Genomic DNA, 15,521 nt, shown 5'->3' with positions numbered 1-15,521 from the left:
AAAAAAAAAAAAGAAAAACAAGTTAATTAGTACAAGGGAAAAAATCAGAGATATGTTGTAGTTAACATTATAACGATCGATAACAATCGAGAACCGAGAAAATTAGTTGATTAACATTCTAATATATATTAAAATTCGTCCTTTAGGACGAAATTTAAAGATAACATTGTCCGTTACCAAATTTATCGAGGCTTTAAAAATTATTATACTATAACTATACTTATATATATATATATATATATATATATATATATATATATATATATATAATGAATTAGCCATGTTAAAATTATATATATATTACTGATTACACATGATGAAATTATTAATAATAATTATTAATAATAATACTTTAGTAATACCTCGCCCATGATCGTGTGTGATCATGTAACCGATGCCATCGCGTAAGTTTCACGATAATTTTAATCTCTTGTTCACGACAAAAAGGAAACAAAAATAAAACAACAACAACAACAAACGTGTAAGGAGAATAAAAAAAGAAAAAATAAAACAAAAAGCCCGTAAAATACAATCGGTAATAAAAATAAAAAGAAAAGAAAAAAGCTTTTTCTAACTATTCATAAGTCAATCCTATTCAATCTTTCTTAAAAGAAAGAAGAGAGGTTCTTGATAATTATGTGATAGTTATGAACGCTTTGAACGCCATTTTGGTGTATGTTATCTATTTACGTACCGATTGTTTAAGGGCTCTCTGTAGGGATATTAAATAAAATAAATAATTAGACTAATTAGAAGAATTTTAATACTGGCAGTAACATTCTTAGATATACATTTGCTATTTGCCATCATAATAGTTAAATTGTTACGTAACGCGTTAATATATTTATAACGTATTCACGATAATTGTTGAGAACTCGCTCCGAGATACGATTATACGTTTTTATGGTAGATAAAGAAAGAAAATGTGGTAAAAAAAAAAAAAGAAAAAAAAACGAAAAAAAGAAGAAAAAGAAAGAAAAAAACAAGGAAAAAAAAAAGATAATAATAAAAAAACACACACACAAAATAAAAACAAAAGGTATATATCATAATTAGTTGATAGATTATATCACGTGTATGATTTATTTTATCTCGGTGTGATAGACGAAAATCTCATTCTAATGATTGTTTATATAGGGCGTATCTCTATTCACAGTACTGTCATACTGCCAATTTTATGTGAAATGTTAAAATATAGTTACTAAACGCGAATGTTAAAAGATTATAATAAGAGAGAGAGAGAGAGAGTTTTCAAAAAGTACTTTGTATAGATTAAAAAAAAAAAAGAAAGAAAGAAAACAAAACAAAATAAAAAAACCTTGCGCTGTGTCGTTATATAAAATTTTTCGTTTTCGACGTTCCTTGTACGATATCATACGTGTATGTTATTAAATCTAAGTTTTCGAAATGAAATACATTACATTAAATTATAAATACACATCATTGTCTAACGATAAAAATCATTGTTGTTACGTACAAAGTTTGACTATAGCGTTCTATAGGAATGTTAGTTAGATAAAAAACATTAATACATTAACACTGTCGAAATTAAATGTAATTAATAATCCGTAATCTCTGTTATGAGATAATGTTAATAAGATGAAGGATTACTAAGGAGTCATTAATTGTAAGATTTTTAGCTGCCAGAGAGATAAGAGCAATTCGTTTGTAAACAAAAGGGAATATTTCCATTTTTGTGAATGATTAACTTTGCTCTAAGTGAATAAATCAAAGTACTTTGGCGTTATAAAACGACTCGATCGTGTCCGTACATAAATATATATATATATATATATATATATATATATATATATATATTTATGTGTGTGTATTTTTTACCCTTCAAATTAAATAGTATAATTTTTATTTCCGTTTGATTAAAAACGGAAAAAAAAAGAAATGATATAAAAGTGAAAGATGTAAACATCTTAATATATAGTTACAAAGAAACAAGCAACGTAATCAAAAATAATTTATAACCATTTGGAAGTTTCAAAGGACTCCACACCTTCCGCTTTAAGACGATGAAGTATCGGTCGATAAATATCCGGAGTAAATGGTAATAACATACCTCTTTGTTGAATCTCACCTGAAATTGATCATTTGTATAAAGAAGATATAAATCATATTAAGATCATACGACAATATTAATAATTACCGTCTAAAATCATTTTAACGGCAATAGCAGCGGGATATCCAACGGTACGAGCCATAGCGGAATGTCCTTTTACATCGCCATACAATACCAAATTAATTCCTTTAGCTTCTCTCTTATTGTCAGGCCACAATACACCAATATCGTGTCTCAGAATAACAAGATCTCGTTCGTTCTTTTCGTAAAAAAGTTTCTTCGAAAGATAATGAGTTAATGTGTCCAAAGGTGTATTCAATTTCAATACTAAATCTTCTTCCAATAATCCTAAATCTTCGATAGCTTGTACACGTTCCTCCGAATTTACCCTTTCCGCGATTTTTCGTTTGAGATTCTCAAAGAAGATTTTATCGTTTGCCAATCCAAGTAAATTGCATATCAATACTCTCTGAAATAAATACGAAATGCGTTATAATCGTTGATAATTTTTTAATAAAAATATATTTTGTTTGTACCCATGTAATATCTGGTCCATTGGGATGAAGAATAGGATGAGGATTAGGATCAATAAGTCCAAGATATTGCAATGCCTGTATGGTATCAGAAAATCCTTTGAATCTTATGGTACCACGTAATACGGTGCTAGCATTCTGAATTCCATAAAGTTCACGATATATAGTACTATCTCGATTAGGGAATCCCTCTAATGCAAATCCAGGAAGAAAGTCTAGAGATTGTACAGCGGACATTAAATCACCACCACCTGATATTTCTACTTCCTGGAAATTAATTGATATTTTAGAAATGATGTGAAAATTCTCATAGAAAAAATTTTTACTATCAAGTTATTTGTATACCTGGCCATCTCGATGATATTTAGCTGGTGCCAACGTATTTAACAAAGCACCTTTAGGCGACCAACTAAATTTGTATCTTAAAGGATTAAAAGAGCATTCTGGTGCGGGTAAACCACCACACCATGAGACGAACGATTCAATCTTTCCACCAGCTTTTCGTACGTCATCGAAACATTCCAAAGCTAACAAATGATCTATACCAGGATCGAGACCTATTTCGTTCAAAACGGTAATCCCTGCGGCAACGGCTCTGAAAACAACAAAAATATGAACAAGGAAGTTCTTTAAAAATTTCAATTGATTATTAAATCAAAAAGAAAAAAAAGAAAAAAAAATACTTACTCCTCGTGAAGCTCCTTAACATCGTTATTCATGTAACTAGCTGTTACTAAGTGTGTTCTAGTCTCGATGCAAGCCTTAGCTATAACATGATGCAACGAATAGGGTAATAAAGATACAACAACGTGTGCCGATCTAATAATATCCTCCAAGATATCTGGTCTTTCAAGAACATTTAAGAATATAGGTTCAACACCAGGAAATCGATTGGCCAATGCATCAGCCTCATCTTTCAATTGAGACACTACTACCAGTTTGATACTGTTATCTCTGTGAAGATATTCGACGACTGGTGCTGAAACATGACCAGCGCCTAATATGACAACCTAAAAGATAACAAAAGTTCCGATATTAGAAATATTTTTCCGTATACTTCAAATATTCCTATTACTTCATTAACAATAATTTTCCATTCTTGTTCGATGTTTGTTTTTATCGAACCATTTGATAAATCTATCTTAAACATACGGATAAACTCGTTTTATATATATATATAGAGAGAGAGAGAGAGAGGAAGAGAGAAAGAGAGATTACCGTTTTATTCTGTTTATCCCCGTTATCAGCTTTATGTCTACTTCGATGATTCAATTGTCGAAGTTCTTGGATATATTCAAAATTTGGCGTTAACTTTCCATTCGATGCAATTATGGCGTCATTGACGACCGGACTAAAATTATGTTCCTCCAATGGCTTCTTAGCGTCCGACATTATAACTTCAAGAGCATACGGATATAAAAGATTGCCGAAAAAGTCTGTAGATTCTTTGGGAAGTTGCGTTGGCATGTTATCGATCGAACATACTAAGACTCCTGGACCTTTGAATGACTTCGTGTCTTTGTTACGATCAGCGTCATAAAGACAAAATGGTGTATCGATCGTTGTACACTCGTTCATGAATCTATAAACATTGATAACGACGCGTAAAAAATGTATTTTTCTTTTTCTTTTTGTGTGTTTTTTTTCTTTTATTATTATCATTCTATTTTTCTCTTTCCAAAGCATTGATTTTTGTTTATTTGCTTACTCTATACTCCCACCAGGGTCAGCTGATATATCACAAATCGCTAACATTCGATGAGGCAAGGCTGGTGCACCAACGCTGATAGGTAACCAAGGTGTATTGGCAGGTCTTAACAAATACTTTGCATCTGGTATGGTCAATAATTTAGGGGAATCAATTGCCCAATAAATACCATTTATTATAACCGAAGTATAAGGTGCTATCTTTTTGCTAAACGTAGATATATATCTTTCTGGATGTTTATCGTATTCATCCGGATCAAAACCACCGCCCTCTTTTCTTTCCAAATGATGCCTTCGTCTTACTTCACAGGCATAAATTTTCGTAGTATCTTAGAAATTAATAACAAATTATTTATATATATATATATTACATAATTATTAATACATATTAATAATTTAATACATAATTATTTATATATATATATACATATATATTTATATATGACTATTATTTTCTATATCATTTACCTCCATGTTCCGCTACTTTTCTAAGCATTTCCGGTGGTACATATTCGTGAGGAAGTTCTTGAAATACTTCTTGGCCACCTTGACTTACGTTTCCACTGCCCGTAAAAACAAAGGTCAAAGGTCCGATTGATTTCGGCATTGCGCCCAATGCAATTTCGTATCCAGCGTCTCTTATAGATTGTCTTGCCATTGACGAATCTCTGTAATTGTGTGCTGGTCCTATATGCTGTGAATTTCATGATATCATCAATGATATATCAAATCAAACGTTAGTACGATAACACGTTGAAGAATGATATACCATAAACGGTGTATGGTGACCCAATGCAAGTAATCTAAGCCCTAATCCATGCAATATGTTGACCATACCAGCAACCCCAGCGTATTTACCAAACGCCACAACTCTTTGTCCGTTTTGATCAGTCAATTTTTCGTAATCCAATAGACGTATATTTTTTTCCAAAATCGCATCTAACAACGGCATATTATTTTCTTGTGCCTTTATCGTGTGAGAAAAGAAACAATAGGTTTTATTAGGTATCAGATGATCGACCGGTACTTGTTTGACTCCAAAAATGACGGATGCAGAACTGATGTCTTCTTGTACGAGAGCACCCGCTGCTTGATAACTTTGCACCGGATAAGCTCTTCTATTACTAGGTTGAACAATGACTTTTACACCTGCTCTGACTAATCGGCGAACGTTCGATGGTGCCAATGGTGCTCGTCTTTCCCATACTGATTGATCTTCTCGTCTTATCGCTATAACTCTTCCTTTTAAAGTCTAAAAATATATGATTTGTTTAAATAATAATAACATATATATATATATGTTGTATATGTAATTCAATAATGTTGTAATGTAACTAAATAATGTAAAATTTATATAATGTTATAAATATAGTATTATAAATATATATTGTTATTTTATATGTTATTAATGATATATGTGTATATATATATATAATAACATATAAAATAATTTTTAATAAAATAAAATAAATTTTTATGATATATATATATATATATATTATTATTATTATTAATTTAGACTCTCAACCCTCGAATATTTGTTTAGAAAATAATACAAATCTTACACTAGTATTACGTATACTATGCGTTAAAAAACGTATTGGTTTCAATTTAAGAAGATACTTCTGTTCTAATTTGAAAAATCCTAATATACACATAATATATGTTTTTTATGATTAACGATATCACGAAAAAAGAGAAAAACGTTCTACGGAAACGTTTCGCACCATCCATCCACTACCGAGAATATACACTGTGTGAAAGTTGATCCAACTAAAGAGAAATGTATTCGTTAAATGAAAGTGTGTTATTTAGTTAATAGGACATTAGCTTGCGTTTCATGAATCGTATCAATATTTTGATAGGCTATAGGTCATCGAGTTCATTACAGTAAGCAATAAAATTCTGATAAGTCAAATGTTACAAATCGCTGATATATAAATGAATAATAATATAAAAAAAAGTTTTTGGATTTGGTAATGCAGTTTTTCATTACATTTCTACTTTATTCAAGGACGGTCATACCATTTATTTTTGTAGATTTGTCTCGACAAAACTGTCATTTCAAAAATAAAATTATCTTTCGTGTATATCTTAATGAAACTGTAGCTGTTTCAGTAGCTGCACGATTGAAAGAACGATAAACGTATTTTTGGGATATATTTTGTTTTAAATATTAAAGCATGTTATGGCGCCATTTTTGCGTTCGTGTTAAATAGTCGAAGCTTATAAAAAAATTTCGTCGCATGTATATATATTCGTACAAATAACACTTAGAAAAAAAAAATAACGATGATATATATATATATATATATATATATATATATATATATATCGTCGATGATATATATATATCATCGACGAAATTTTTATATATATATATATATATATATATATATATATATATAATTGATAGGAAATTTTTTTTATTATTTTAAAACAGTGACTTTCAACAAAGCAATCAACAAATATATTTTTTAATATGACAATATTCTTATATTCTATAATATAATAATATTATTATAATATTTCTATCTAAGACAATTGTTTATTATAATATTTCTATCTAAGACAATTGTTTATTTTTTTTTTGTTAACTATAAATATCAATATATACATATATTAAAAATATAGTATTAGTTTATTCCAATCATTAATTCGATTGCGCCTTGATCGATAAATACATCTTATTTTTAATAGTTTGTTTGGTAGGATTAATCTTCTTTAATATCTGAGTCATAATATTAACAAGTTGTTCAGATGTAAGACCAGTCTTTTTAGATTTGAACTTTTGCAAAAGTTCTGTCGTAGTCATTGGTTTACGCATCAAATATCGTCTAACTGCGTCTTCAGTAATTCCAGATTCACTGTAAAAAAAAAAAGATAGAAAATAACAAATTAGTCATTTAATATCCAACTGTAAAAATTCAATATATATAGAATTTAAATTTAAATGAAATATTTTACCTAGCTCCTGGTATATAAGAAGTTACTGGTACTAAATTAAAGTTATCTAATTTTAATTTTTTAGCTTGCGATAAATCAGGAGAACCAGATTGTTTTCTCTTAAAGGGATCAACTGTGTTCGTTACTGCTGGTGTTGGAGTTGCGGATCTTGAACTATGTGCACTATTTGATTTTTTATTATCTTTTTCTTTTAAAGTATCAGATTCTGAACCAGAATCACTTGAAAAGTCACTAGAGGAATCCTTGCCAGGTGCTGACTTTTTCGTATCTTTCTTTTTGTTCTGTTTCTTCTTTTTCTTCTTATCCTTCTTACCAACTGGATCTTTATCCTTATCCTAAATGAACAAAAAAATTGTATAAAATAAAATTCAATATATATTATATATGAACGATACCAATAACGATATCCAGTAGTCGTACCTTTTCATCCTTTTCCTTGTTTTCTTCATTTTCATCTTTATCTTCATCCCCTTCTTTTTTATCTGCTTGTTCTTCATCCTCTTCATCTTCGTCAGATGCAAGCAATTTTCTTAAAGCATCCTCTTCTGCTACAGATTTGATCTCCTTTTGTTGTTCCAATTCGGACTCGGAATCAGACGAATCAGAAATGTAATCGCATTCTCTTCCTTCCTCATCACCATCGTCACTTTCTTCAAATGCTTCATCGTCCGATGTATTTTTTTTCTTCTTCTTTTTTTGTACTTCCACTGGAAGTAAATCAATATTAATTTATTTAGTTGCTAGTCGAGACGTTCCCTCTATTTTTCTTTCTTTTTTTTCTTTTTTTTTTTAATTTCATAACATTCCTTACATTTTCCTTTTTTTTTCTTCTTCGTATTGTCTTCATCTTCAGAACCTTTTCTGCTTTGTTCGTCACTTAACGAATCATCATCGTCGCTGTCTATCCATTCATCCATTTCTGATATTTTTAAATCTTTATCCTTCTTACCAGATTTTTTACCTTTACCACCATCTATTAATTCCTCTTCGTCTCCACCTTCTTCGTCGTTCCTCAATCTTTTACGCAACATCAATGAAAAATAATTCATTACTTTGTTTCTACGACTGAACTCCTGTTCTGCTTCTTCGGCACTAAGAGCCTTATATCTTTGGATAGGTTGAAAATTGTACCTAAGTATAGAAAAATATAACGTTTAAAAAAAAACATATATATATACATATACATACATATCAATAATAAGAAGAAATGTTATACCACTCGTGTAATGGAAAAGCTTCAATGGCACCATCGGCAGCATGCGTAAATACATAATATGCAGCATTTTCACTGATACCACCTTCTCGTATACCTTTAAATTTTTTCCCAGTCTTTCCACCAGACTTAAGAATCCATGGTTGATCTTCTGGTTTATATTTCCGACTTGTAATACCAAATTTTTTTCTCCTAGCTTCCTCTCTAGCGTCTCGTCCAAATTCCGATCCTGCACCAAACTTTGGCATCTCTTCCTCCACTCCTTTATACTCTTTCATATTATTTTCACGTTCCATTTTTACTTGTTTCCATTTGGAAAAGTCAACATTTAATGTTGCATTGAAACGCATCACATTATGCTTCTTTTTACTATTCCTGCAAAATAACAAGCTATACTTCCAGCAGAGTATAAATTTAATAATAAATTACTTACTTGGGTACTCTTATACTGAATTCTTGTACAGATGGTATACCGGGAGGCTATAAGAATACAAAAAATTAGTAAACAAAATAAATATAAAAGACAATTTTCCGAAATACTTGCACCTCTCAAAAATATTTTTAGGTTAACGCACCTTTGGTGGTGCAATAGCTGTCATTTTGTTTCTCTGAAATAGTCTAAAATTTTACTGAAGTAATCTATGCCGACAAAATGAAAGAAATATTCTATAAATACGCGATGATTAATTAAATACGTATTAAATCTTTAATCTTTTCTCTTCAAAATATTTAAGATCACATATTTTTGATATATCGTTACCGTCAACTGCACGAACACGTGCATATACGTATTCAATGGTAGTCAAGAACGTAATGAAAGAAATATAACAACAAAATAGTAAACTTATATTTTGAGAGAAGGCGCCTCCGTCGCTTCAAACGTTGCAATTTGCTTACTTTAAGGCTGTTTCTCATGTTTCGTTCGAAGCGTGCATGGCGATAGATTATTAACGATTTATTAATAAAATGTTATTAACAAACAATGTTATTAACAAAACGTCAATAACATCGACTATCTTTTCTTATATAATTAAACTCGAATAATTAATAATTTTCATTAATATACAAATTTTGTACTCGTTATCGTTACCGATCAACGATGTAAACAGTAACCAAAAAAAAAAAAGACTGAATAATTTTGATAGATGACAAACAATCCGTTTACCATTAAATTTTAATCGATAAATATAACAGCTCTTTTATTTCGTAATCGCGGATTAAAATAAATAATTTCTTTGACCATTTAACATTCGTTTATAAAAAGATATATAAAACGTTATAGTGAACTCTGATAGTTATAAATTATTATATAACAATCATTTATAATAACTAAATTTATATATATTCGCTTGAACATAGCTGTAACACGCGATAAATATAAACAAAATTTTTATTCAACATTTTCTTACACGTAAATTCCTGCCCTCGCGTAAAGTCAACAAAACGAACTTTTCATTGATTTTGACGAGTTGTCGAGTTAGTTTTCTTTTACATTTCGACGAGTAAACATCGAAGATTTCTCTTCCAAACGGGTAAACTTGAATAAATCATACTTTCGATTATTTTAAAATTGTTTCAATAATTTGAACGTACGCGAAGGGTATTATTTTTTATTGCAACATCGATACTAATAATTTTTCTGTTTTAAAACGTTATCGCTCAAATAAAAAGTAAAAAATAGAAGCAATATTTGTCCCTTCGCGTTTCGTTATTTAAACAACAAGTGAATTTACATGGATTGCGTGCAATGCAATCGTTAGAGTCAATGATCGCAAAGTTTTTTTATTTTTTTAACAGTCGCACAGATTATATTTATAAGAGACAGTAAAGTTTCACGAAATAAATTTAATAACGACTCGTATTAGAGTCAGTGCATCGCTAAAAAGGATCTCAATTAATTTCGATATGGACTTATCTCATCTTCAATCATTTACGAATTTTAAACAGAAGCTTAATTGCAACCAAAATGGCGGACGAGTGTTTTGGAGCCATCACAGAAAAATTCTTAAATAATAAGTGAATTTTTAAATCCCTCCGATCACTTAATCATATCGATAACGAAAGATTCGAATCGGTCCGAATAATTAATTGCAAATAATTAAAAGTAAAAGAGCATTGAATGACCACGATAAAATTTTTTCGGAAATATACTCGTTGATTTATCCTCGTTTCTTATTTTTTGCTTTATTTATTAGATCACGATAGAGTCTTCTCGTTTCATTGCAATTTGAATATTTCAATGAGTTGTCAAATATTTTTCTTTCACGAAAAAAAAAAGAATTAATATTAACGAGTAATAAAGAAAAAGAAATATTTCAAAATTCAAGATATCTATCAGCTATTTTCTTTCCATTATCATTGCTATTATTTTTTATATGTTATATTGTATATCTTATGTATTCTGTTTAAATACGCTTTAGCTATTTAAATAGAATAAAAAATATAAAGTTTGTAAAATTAACGAATATTTTTCAATTAATTTATCTTCAGAAAATAATTTATCTTTTTTTTTTTTGTTTCTGTCAGATGACTTCTGTCAGATACTTAGACAAATTTCTGTTACGTATTAACTCGATTGTTAGATTACGCGTAAGAAGAATATAACCTAAACAAGCTTATATATCGATAATATAGGCGCATAGCAGGAACAGTGTTTCTCTATTACACTTGTAGTTCATATTTTGTTCGTATCTGGCGCTAGAGTCGCATATATTAGAATCTTTGGATAGTGAACAGTACTAAAACGTGTTATAATGTACTGTGACATAGGATTGGAGTTTAGACTATAGTGATAAATTGTTTAATATTGTATATGATAAATTCTGATAAATGATAAAAAGTCTTATGTGCTAATAATAATAATATATATATATATATACATGTGTGTGTATGTGTATATATATATATGGTTAAAATATTTTCGTTTTGTATAAATAATAATCTGAACTAATTAACGCTATGAAGCAATTATGGCGAAGTGAAAAACTTAGGTTTAAAAATACTATAGTATGATAGATATTACTATTTATTTAATTAAAAGAAATGTGCGTGAATTATGTTCCTATCGTGTAACGATCATCAATTCTAATCTTTTTACATACATATGTCAATGATCGTACATTCTTGTATATAACCTTTCGTCTATAACGATATATAATTAATAATAATTTATCATCATGATTAAGGCTATTTTAGTTTTTAATAATCATGGAAAGCCACGTCTTTCAAAATTTTATCAATACTTCGTAAGTATATATATATAAATTTTTGCTTCAATGGTCGTTATCATTTAGATTCATCTGTTACGATTACAATATTATTAATTTATTTTTTTAGAATGAAGATATGCAACAACAGATTATTAAAGAGACATTTCAACTTGTATCGAAAAGAGACGATAACGTTTGTAACTTTTTGGAAGGTGGTAGCCTTATAGGAGGATCCGATTATAAACTAATTTATCGTCACTATGCCACCCTTTACTTCGTATTTTGTGTTGACAGTTCTGAATCAGAACTTGGTATTCTAGATCTGATACAAGTTTTCGTGGAAACTCTGGACAAATGTTTCGAAAATGTGTGTGAACTCGATCTTATTTTCCACGTCGATAAAGTTCATTATATACTTAATGAATTAGTGATGGGTGGTATGGTATTAGAAACTAATATGACAGAGATACTAACGAGAATAGAGGATCAAAACAAATTGGAAAAACAAGAGGTAAGTCCTTCAATCGTAATATTTTTTTTATCTAATCTTTATATTTTTTTGCTTAAATTACCAAACAAATGCTTTGCAAATAATATGAAAACATAACGTTACCGCATAATGCTTTCTAAATTAATATGAGATAAATTCTTTAGCAGCATTAATATTATTTCTTAAATACTTTTTCTGAATAACTAAGTAATTTAATAAAATATTAGAATATATATATTTATACATACATACATATATATATATATATATATGTATATTCTATAAATAATTAGCGCAGATATATTTAACTAAAAGAATTTCATTTATTACAAACTTATTACAGATATTATAATTTCTTTGTTTCATTCATCGAATTTTAAATCGTAATATAAATATTGTCCTTCAGTTAGTTAACATCTTAGAATATATTTAGGGGAATATAATAAGTAAATGAATAATTGAAATAATAATTAAATGTCATATTAACCAAGCTTCAAATAGTTAATTACTTGTAGCAATTTGTTGATTGCTAGCTATGCATGTTTGGTATGCTCCGTAAAGCAGTTTCATGTGGTGGTAGGACTGATCAACCTAACATCAATTTTAGGGGACTTACAGATCAGGACGATCTTGCTCACCTCGTCCGTTTGTCCTTCTGGGGCCCCCTCCTTAAGTAAATCAGCAGTAGACAATCTGGCCACCTTAAATAAATTCAGTCCTATGTACAATTGTCTGTGATTTCTTCTCTCTCTTTCTTTTTCTTTTTTTTTTATTTTTTTAATTTTTTTTTTATTTTTTTTTGTTACTAAGAACTTGAAACATAAATCTTTTTCATAGCTTCATACAATCGCCGTTCATAACACGCATGATAATACTATTGTTTATAAATGTCTGCTCCATGACAGTGCCTTATTGCAATTGTATACGTCGCAATAATCCATAAATAAAATATGTATTGTGTAGCTATTTATTACTTGTCTTCACTCCTGGAAATGAATTGCTATCGATTAATCCCAAGCATTTGCCCATTTTCCATTTTTTCCATCCATATAATGTGTGCAGGCGGGAATCACAGCTGCGCCAGCGCGTGCTGTATCGGCGGTGAAGAATATGAATATTCCGCAGCAAATAAAGGATATGAAGCTACCTGACTTACCGCAAGCAATAAAAGATCTCAAATTCTGACCAGCCGTTACATCGTTAGCTCCCAGCTGACTGCTTTCTTCTACCAACCCAGGTACAAGCGATAACACTACAAGGATAATCTTTCCTTCCCTTCGAGCAAATGAAAATGCACCAATGTTGCCCAACACTTCGTACACCTCGTCTCAACGATATCAGAGTTAAAGTGTATAAAAACTATTTAAACAATTGTCTTCTTTGTGCTGAAAAATGTTTCCAACAAAGGAGAATATTATGAATCGATCAATTTCAGACAAATTTTTACTTTGAAGTCTGAAATAAAATTCTCTCGTAAGCGTAAAGAAATCGAAGAATACTTTGAAATTTTGTATTATGGACAAAGAAAACAGATATAGTTTATCTCCACGTTTGGAAAATATAGACTGTTCAATGCTGTTCGTGTATAATTACGAAGGTACACTAAATCTATGTTACTACATACCAATATTGCATTTCTCCCATTATCCATAGTAATATACTTATGATATTTTGTTCATTAAAAATGCACTCCCTTATATTGTTATTAAAATCATTAAACATTCATGTTATAATGTAATAAAAGTATATTTAATAAACATTTCTCTGACATATCTTAAATTTTTATAATCTTTGCTGTTTGTTCGTGTTTACTTTGTCTTATGAAGTAAAATTCAAAATAACAGAAGAAACACTACGCGATTAGAAGGCAGGTATTTACACTCACAGATAAACCTCTGTTTTACAATAAATAAGATCTTTTACCAAGGATAGTATCTCTTTTATCATTTTTTAAATGTATTAATCTCATTCCTCAAAGTCGTCCATACGTATCCGACACCCTTCTCCAATAATGGTGGAGGATAAGGAGTATTTTTAAGTTTATAATAATCCGATGGTGCGTGCATAACAAATTCCATACATTCCAATTTACGTGGTAAATCTTCCTCTGGTCCAACTATATAAGTTTCCGGACAAAATCCTTCTTCTGGCGGAGGACTATAATCGATACTTTCTCTTTTAATTTATTTCAACGAAGCATGCGTATTTAACGTAACAACAACATAAATACTCTTGTATACCTCGCGGTGGTCGGCAAAAGCCAAGTTACAGCAGCGCTCTTCTCGCAATATTGATCGGTAAGTAATCCACGTATTTGGGCGTAATAAATGCCACCGTCGATGTCCTGCATAGAAACTATATCTCCAACTTGAAAATAAGTACCTTTATAGAAGACAAAATTGCTGGTGACAGGAGTTGCAGTGGCAGTCGGAGCTTTCACTGGCTGGATACAACGAAGATATACTTACAAAATATACTTTAAAAAATCTTAATTAATATGCAGTTTGAACAGATGGAACTATACCGTTTTTTTAAATAAGTTTCGCCTGCCTTTACCCTTTGGAACAATCTTATGTGGAACACTTGGTTTCGAGTTACAATACCTCGTTATCCTTGTACTTCGTCTAATAGGTTTCAACGTTCCACTTTTGTCGTCTTCCTCGTTCTTCGTTTCACCATTAGCTTCGGCGGATCTTTTTTTCTCCAGACAATCATTGCATAGATTACCGGATTCGGTGGAGTGCCAAAGTGGAGTTTCCCGAGTCCCGCAATTTACACACTCAGGTTTACTACCGAGAGGCATCAGATTCCAATTTTCAATTCTTATTAATTATCGATCCATTAAAAGGTAGCTGACAAAAAAACTTTTTCCACCTGCACTCCAAAGTTTTCGTCCAATAGCTTTGTTGATGATGTTCCTCGGCTGTCATTTCGAATATTATTTACACGCATACACGCAAACAAATGAACGTGCGCACATATGTAAAATATACGATACGAATAGAAGAAAATAGAATAGATGCAGTACGATTTACGAAGAATGGATATGATATTGCATCCATGAAATTTCTATCATGGCGCCACATACGTGACCGTTATTTCAAATTAATCTCAATGTATAAATTAATACAGCGATCCACAGAAATTATCACAGCGATATAACTTTATTATAAAATATTTCAATCGTATCCGTATTAAATAAATTCAAGATCCTTCGAAAATTTAATAAATAACGTGGCAACAATTTTGACTTATCAATGCCGAAAGAAATCTATTTTACCGACATTAAAACAACTCTACGCAACGATAGTACGTATATCAGTTATTTTGA

General features: G+C 30.1%; 4 protein-coding genes across 5 annotated transcripts; 1 reads left to right on the top strand and 3 right to left on the bottom strand.

The window, feature by feature from the left end:
* Nucleotides 1–1,026: 1,026 nt before the first annotated feature.
* LOC127061951 (alpha-aminoadipic semialdehyde synthase, mitochondrial) lies at nt 1,027–6,094 on the bottom strand. The gene is made up of 10 exons (XM_050989478.1): nt 5,877–6,094; nt 5,081–5,563; nt 4,780–5,005; nt 4,313–4,640; nt 3,823–4,186; nt 3,292–3,614; nt 2,950–3,199; nt 2,608–2,871; nt 2,159–2,540; nt 1,027–2,089 (listed from the first exon to the last, which is right to left on the bottom strand). The coding sequence occupies exons 1-10, from the start codon at nt 5,967–5,969 to the stop codon at nt 1,974–1,976; spliced, it is 2,829 nt and encodes a 942-aa protein (XP_050845435.1). The 5' UTR covers nt 5,970–6,094; the 3' UTR covers nt 1,027–1,973.
* A 753-nt stretch (nt 6,095–6,847) lies between these two features.
* LOC127072557 (general transcription factor IIF subunit 1) lies at nt 6,848–9,310 on the bottom strand. The gene is made up of 7 exons (XM_051013041.1): nt 9,067–9,310; nt 8,925–8,971; nt 8,495–8,866; nt 8,090–8,409; nt 7,699–7,985; nt 7,279–7,613; nt 6,848–7,178 (listed from the first exon to the last, which is right to left on the bottom strand). Exons 1-7 carry the CDS (start codon nt 9,088–9,090, stop codon nt 6,965–6,967), a joined length of 1,599 nt encoding a protein of 532 aa, XP_050868998.1. The 5' UTR covers nt 9,091–9,310; the 3' UTR covers nt 6,848–6,964.
* Nucleotides 9,311–11,143: 1,833 nt separating this feature from the next.
* LOC127073122 (AP-3 complex subunit sigma-2) lies at nt 11,144–13,969 on the top strand. 2 transcript variants are annotated; one of them, XM_051014223.1, is made up of 3 exons: nt 11,144–11,736; nt 11,828–12,211; nt 12,798–13,969. In XM_051014223.1, the coding sequence occupies exons 1-3, from the start codon at nt 11,668–11,670 to the stop codon at nt 12,861–12,863; spliced, it is 519 nt and encodes a 172-aa protein (XP_050870180.1). In that variant the 5' UTR covers nt 11,144–11,667; the 3' UTR covers nt 12,864–13,969. The 2 variants fall into 2 exon arrangements, with proteins under 2 accessions (XP_050870180.1, XP_050870179.1); XM_051014222.1 differs by having other exon boundaries at nt 11,196–11,736; nt 13,253–13,969.
* LOC127073121 (GATA zinc finger domain-containing protein 1) lies at nt 13,911–15,381 on the bottom strand. The gene is made up of 4 exons (XM_051014221.1): nt 15,065–15,381; nt 14,715–14,979; nt 14,431–14,633; nt 13,911–14,347 (listed from the first exon to the last, which is right to left on the bottom strand). The coding sequence occupies exons 1-4, from the start codon at nt 15,118–15,120 to the stop codon at nt 14,134–14,136; spliced, it is 738 nt and encodes a 245-aa protein (XP_050870178.1). The 5' UTR covers nt 15,121–15,381; the 3' UTR covers nt 13,911–14,133.
* Between the last annotated feature and the right edge of the window lie 140 nt (nt 15,382–15,521).

The sequence above is a fragment of the Vespula vulgaris genome, chromosome 2, assembly GCF_905475345.1.
Source record: "Vespula vulgaris chromosome 2, iyVesVulg1.1, whole genome shotgun sequence".
NCBI lineage: Eukaryota > Metazoa > Arthropoda > Insecta > Hymenoptera > Vespidae > Vespula > Vespula vulgaris.
The sequence above is the reverse complement of the archived record's forward strand: the minus strand, read 5'-3'. Positions and strand labels throughout refer to the sequence as shown.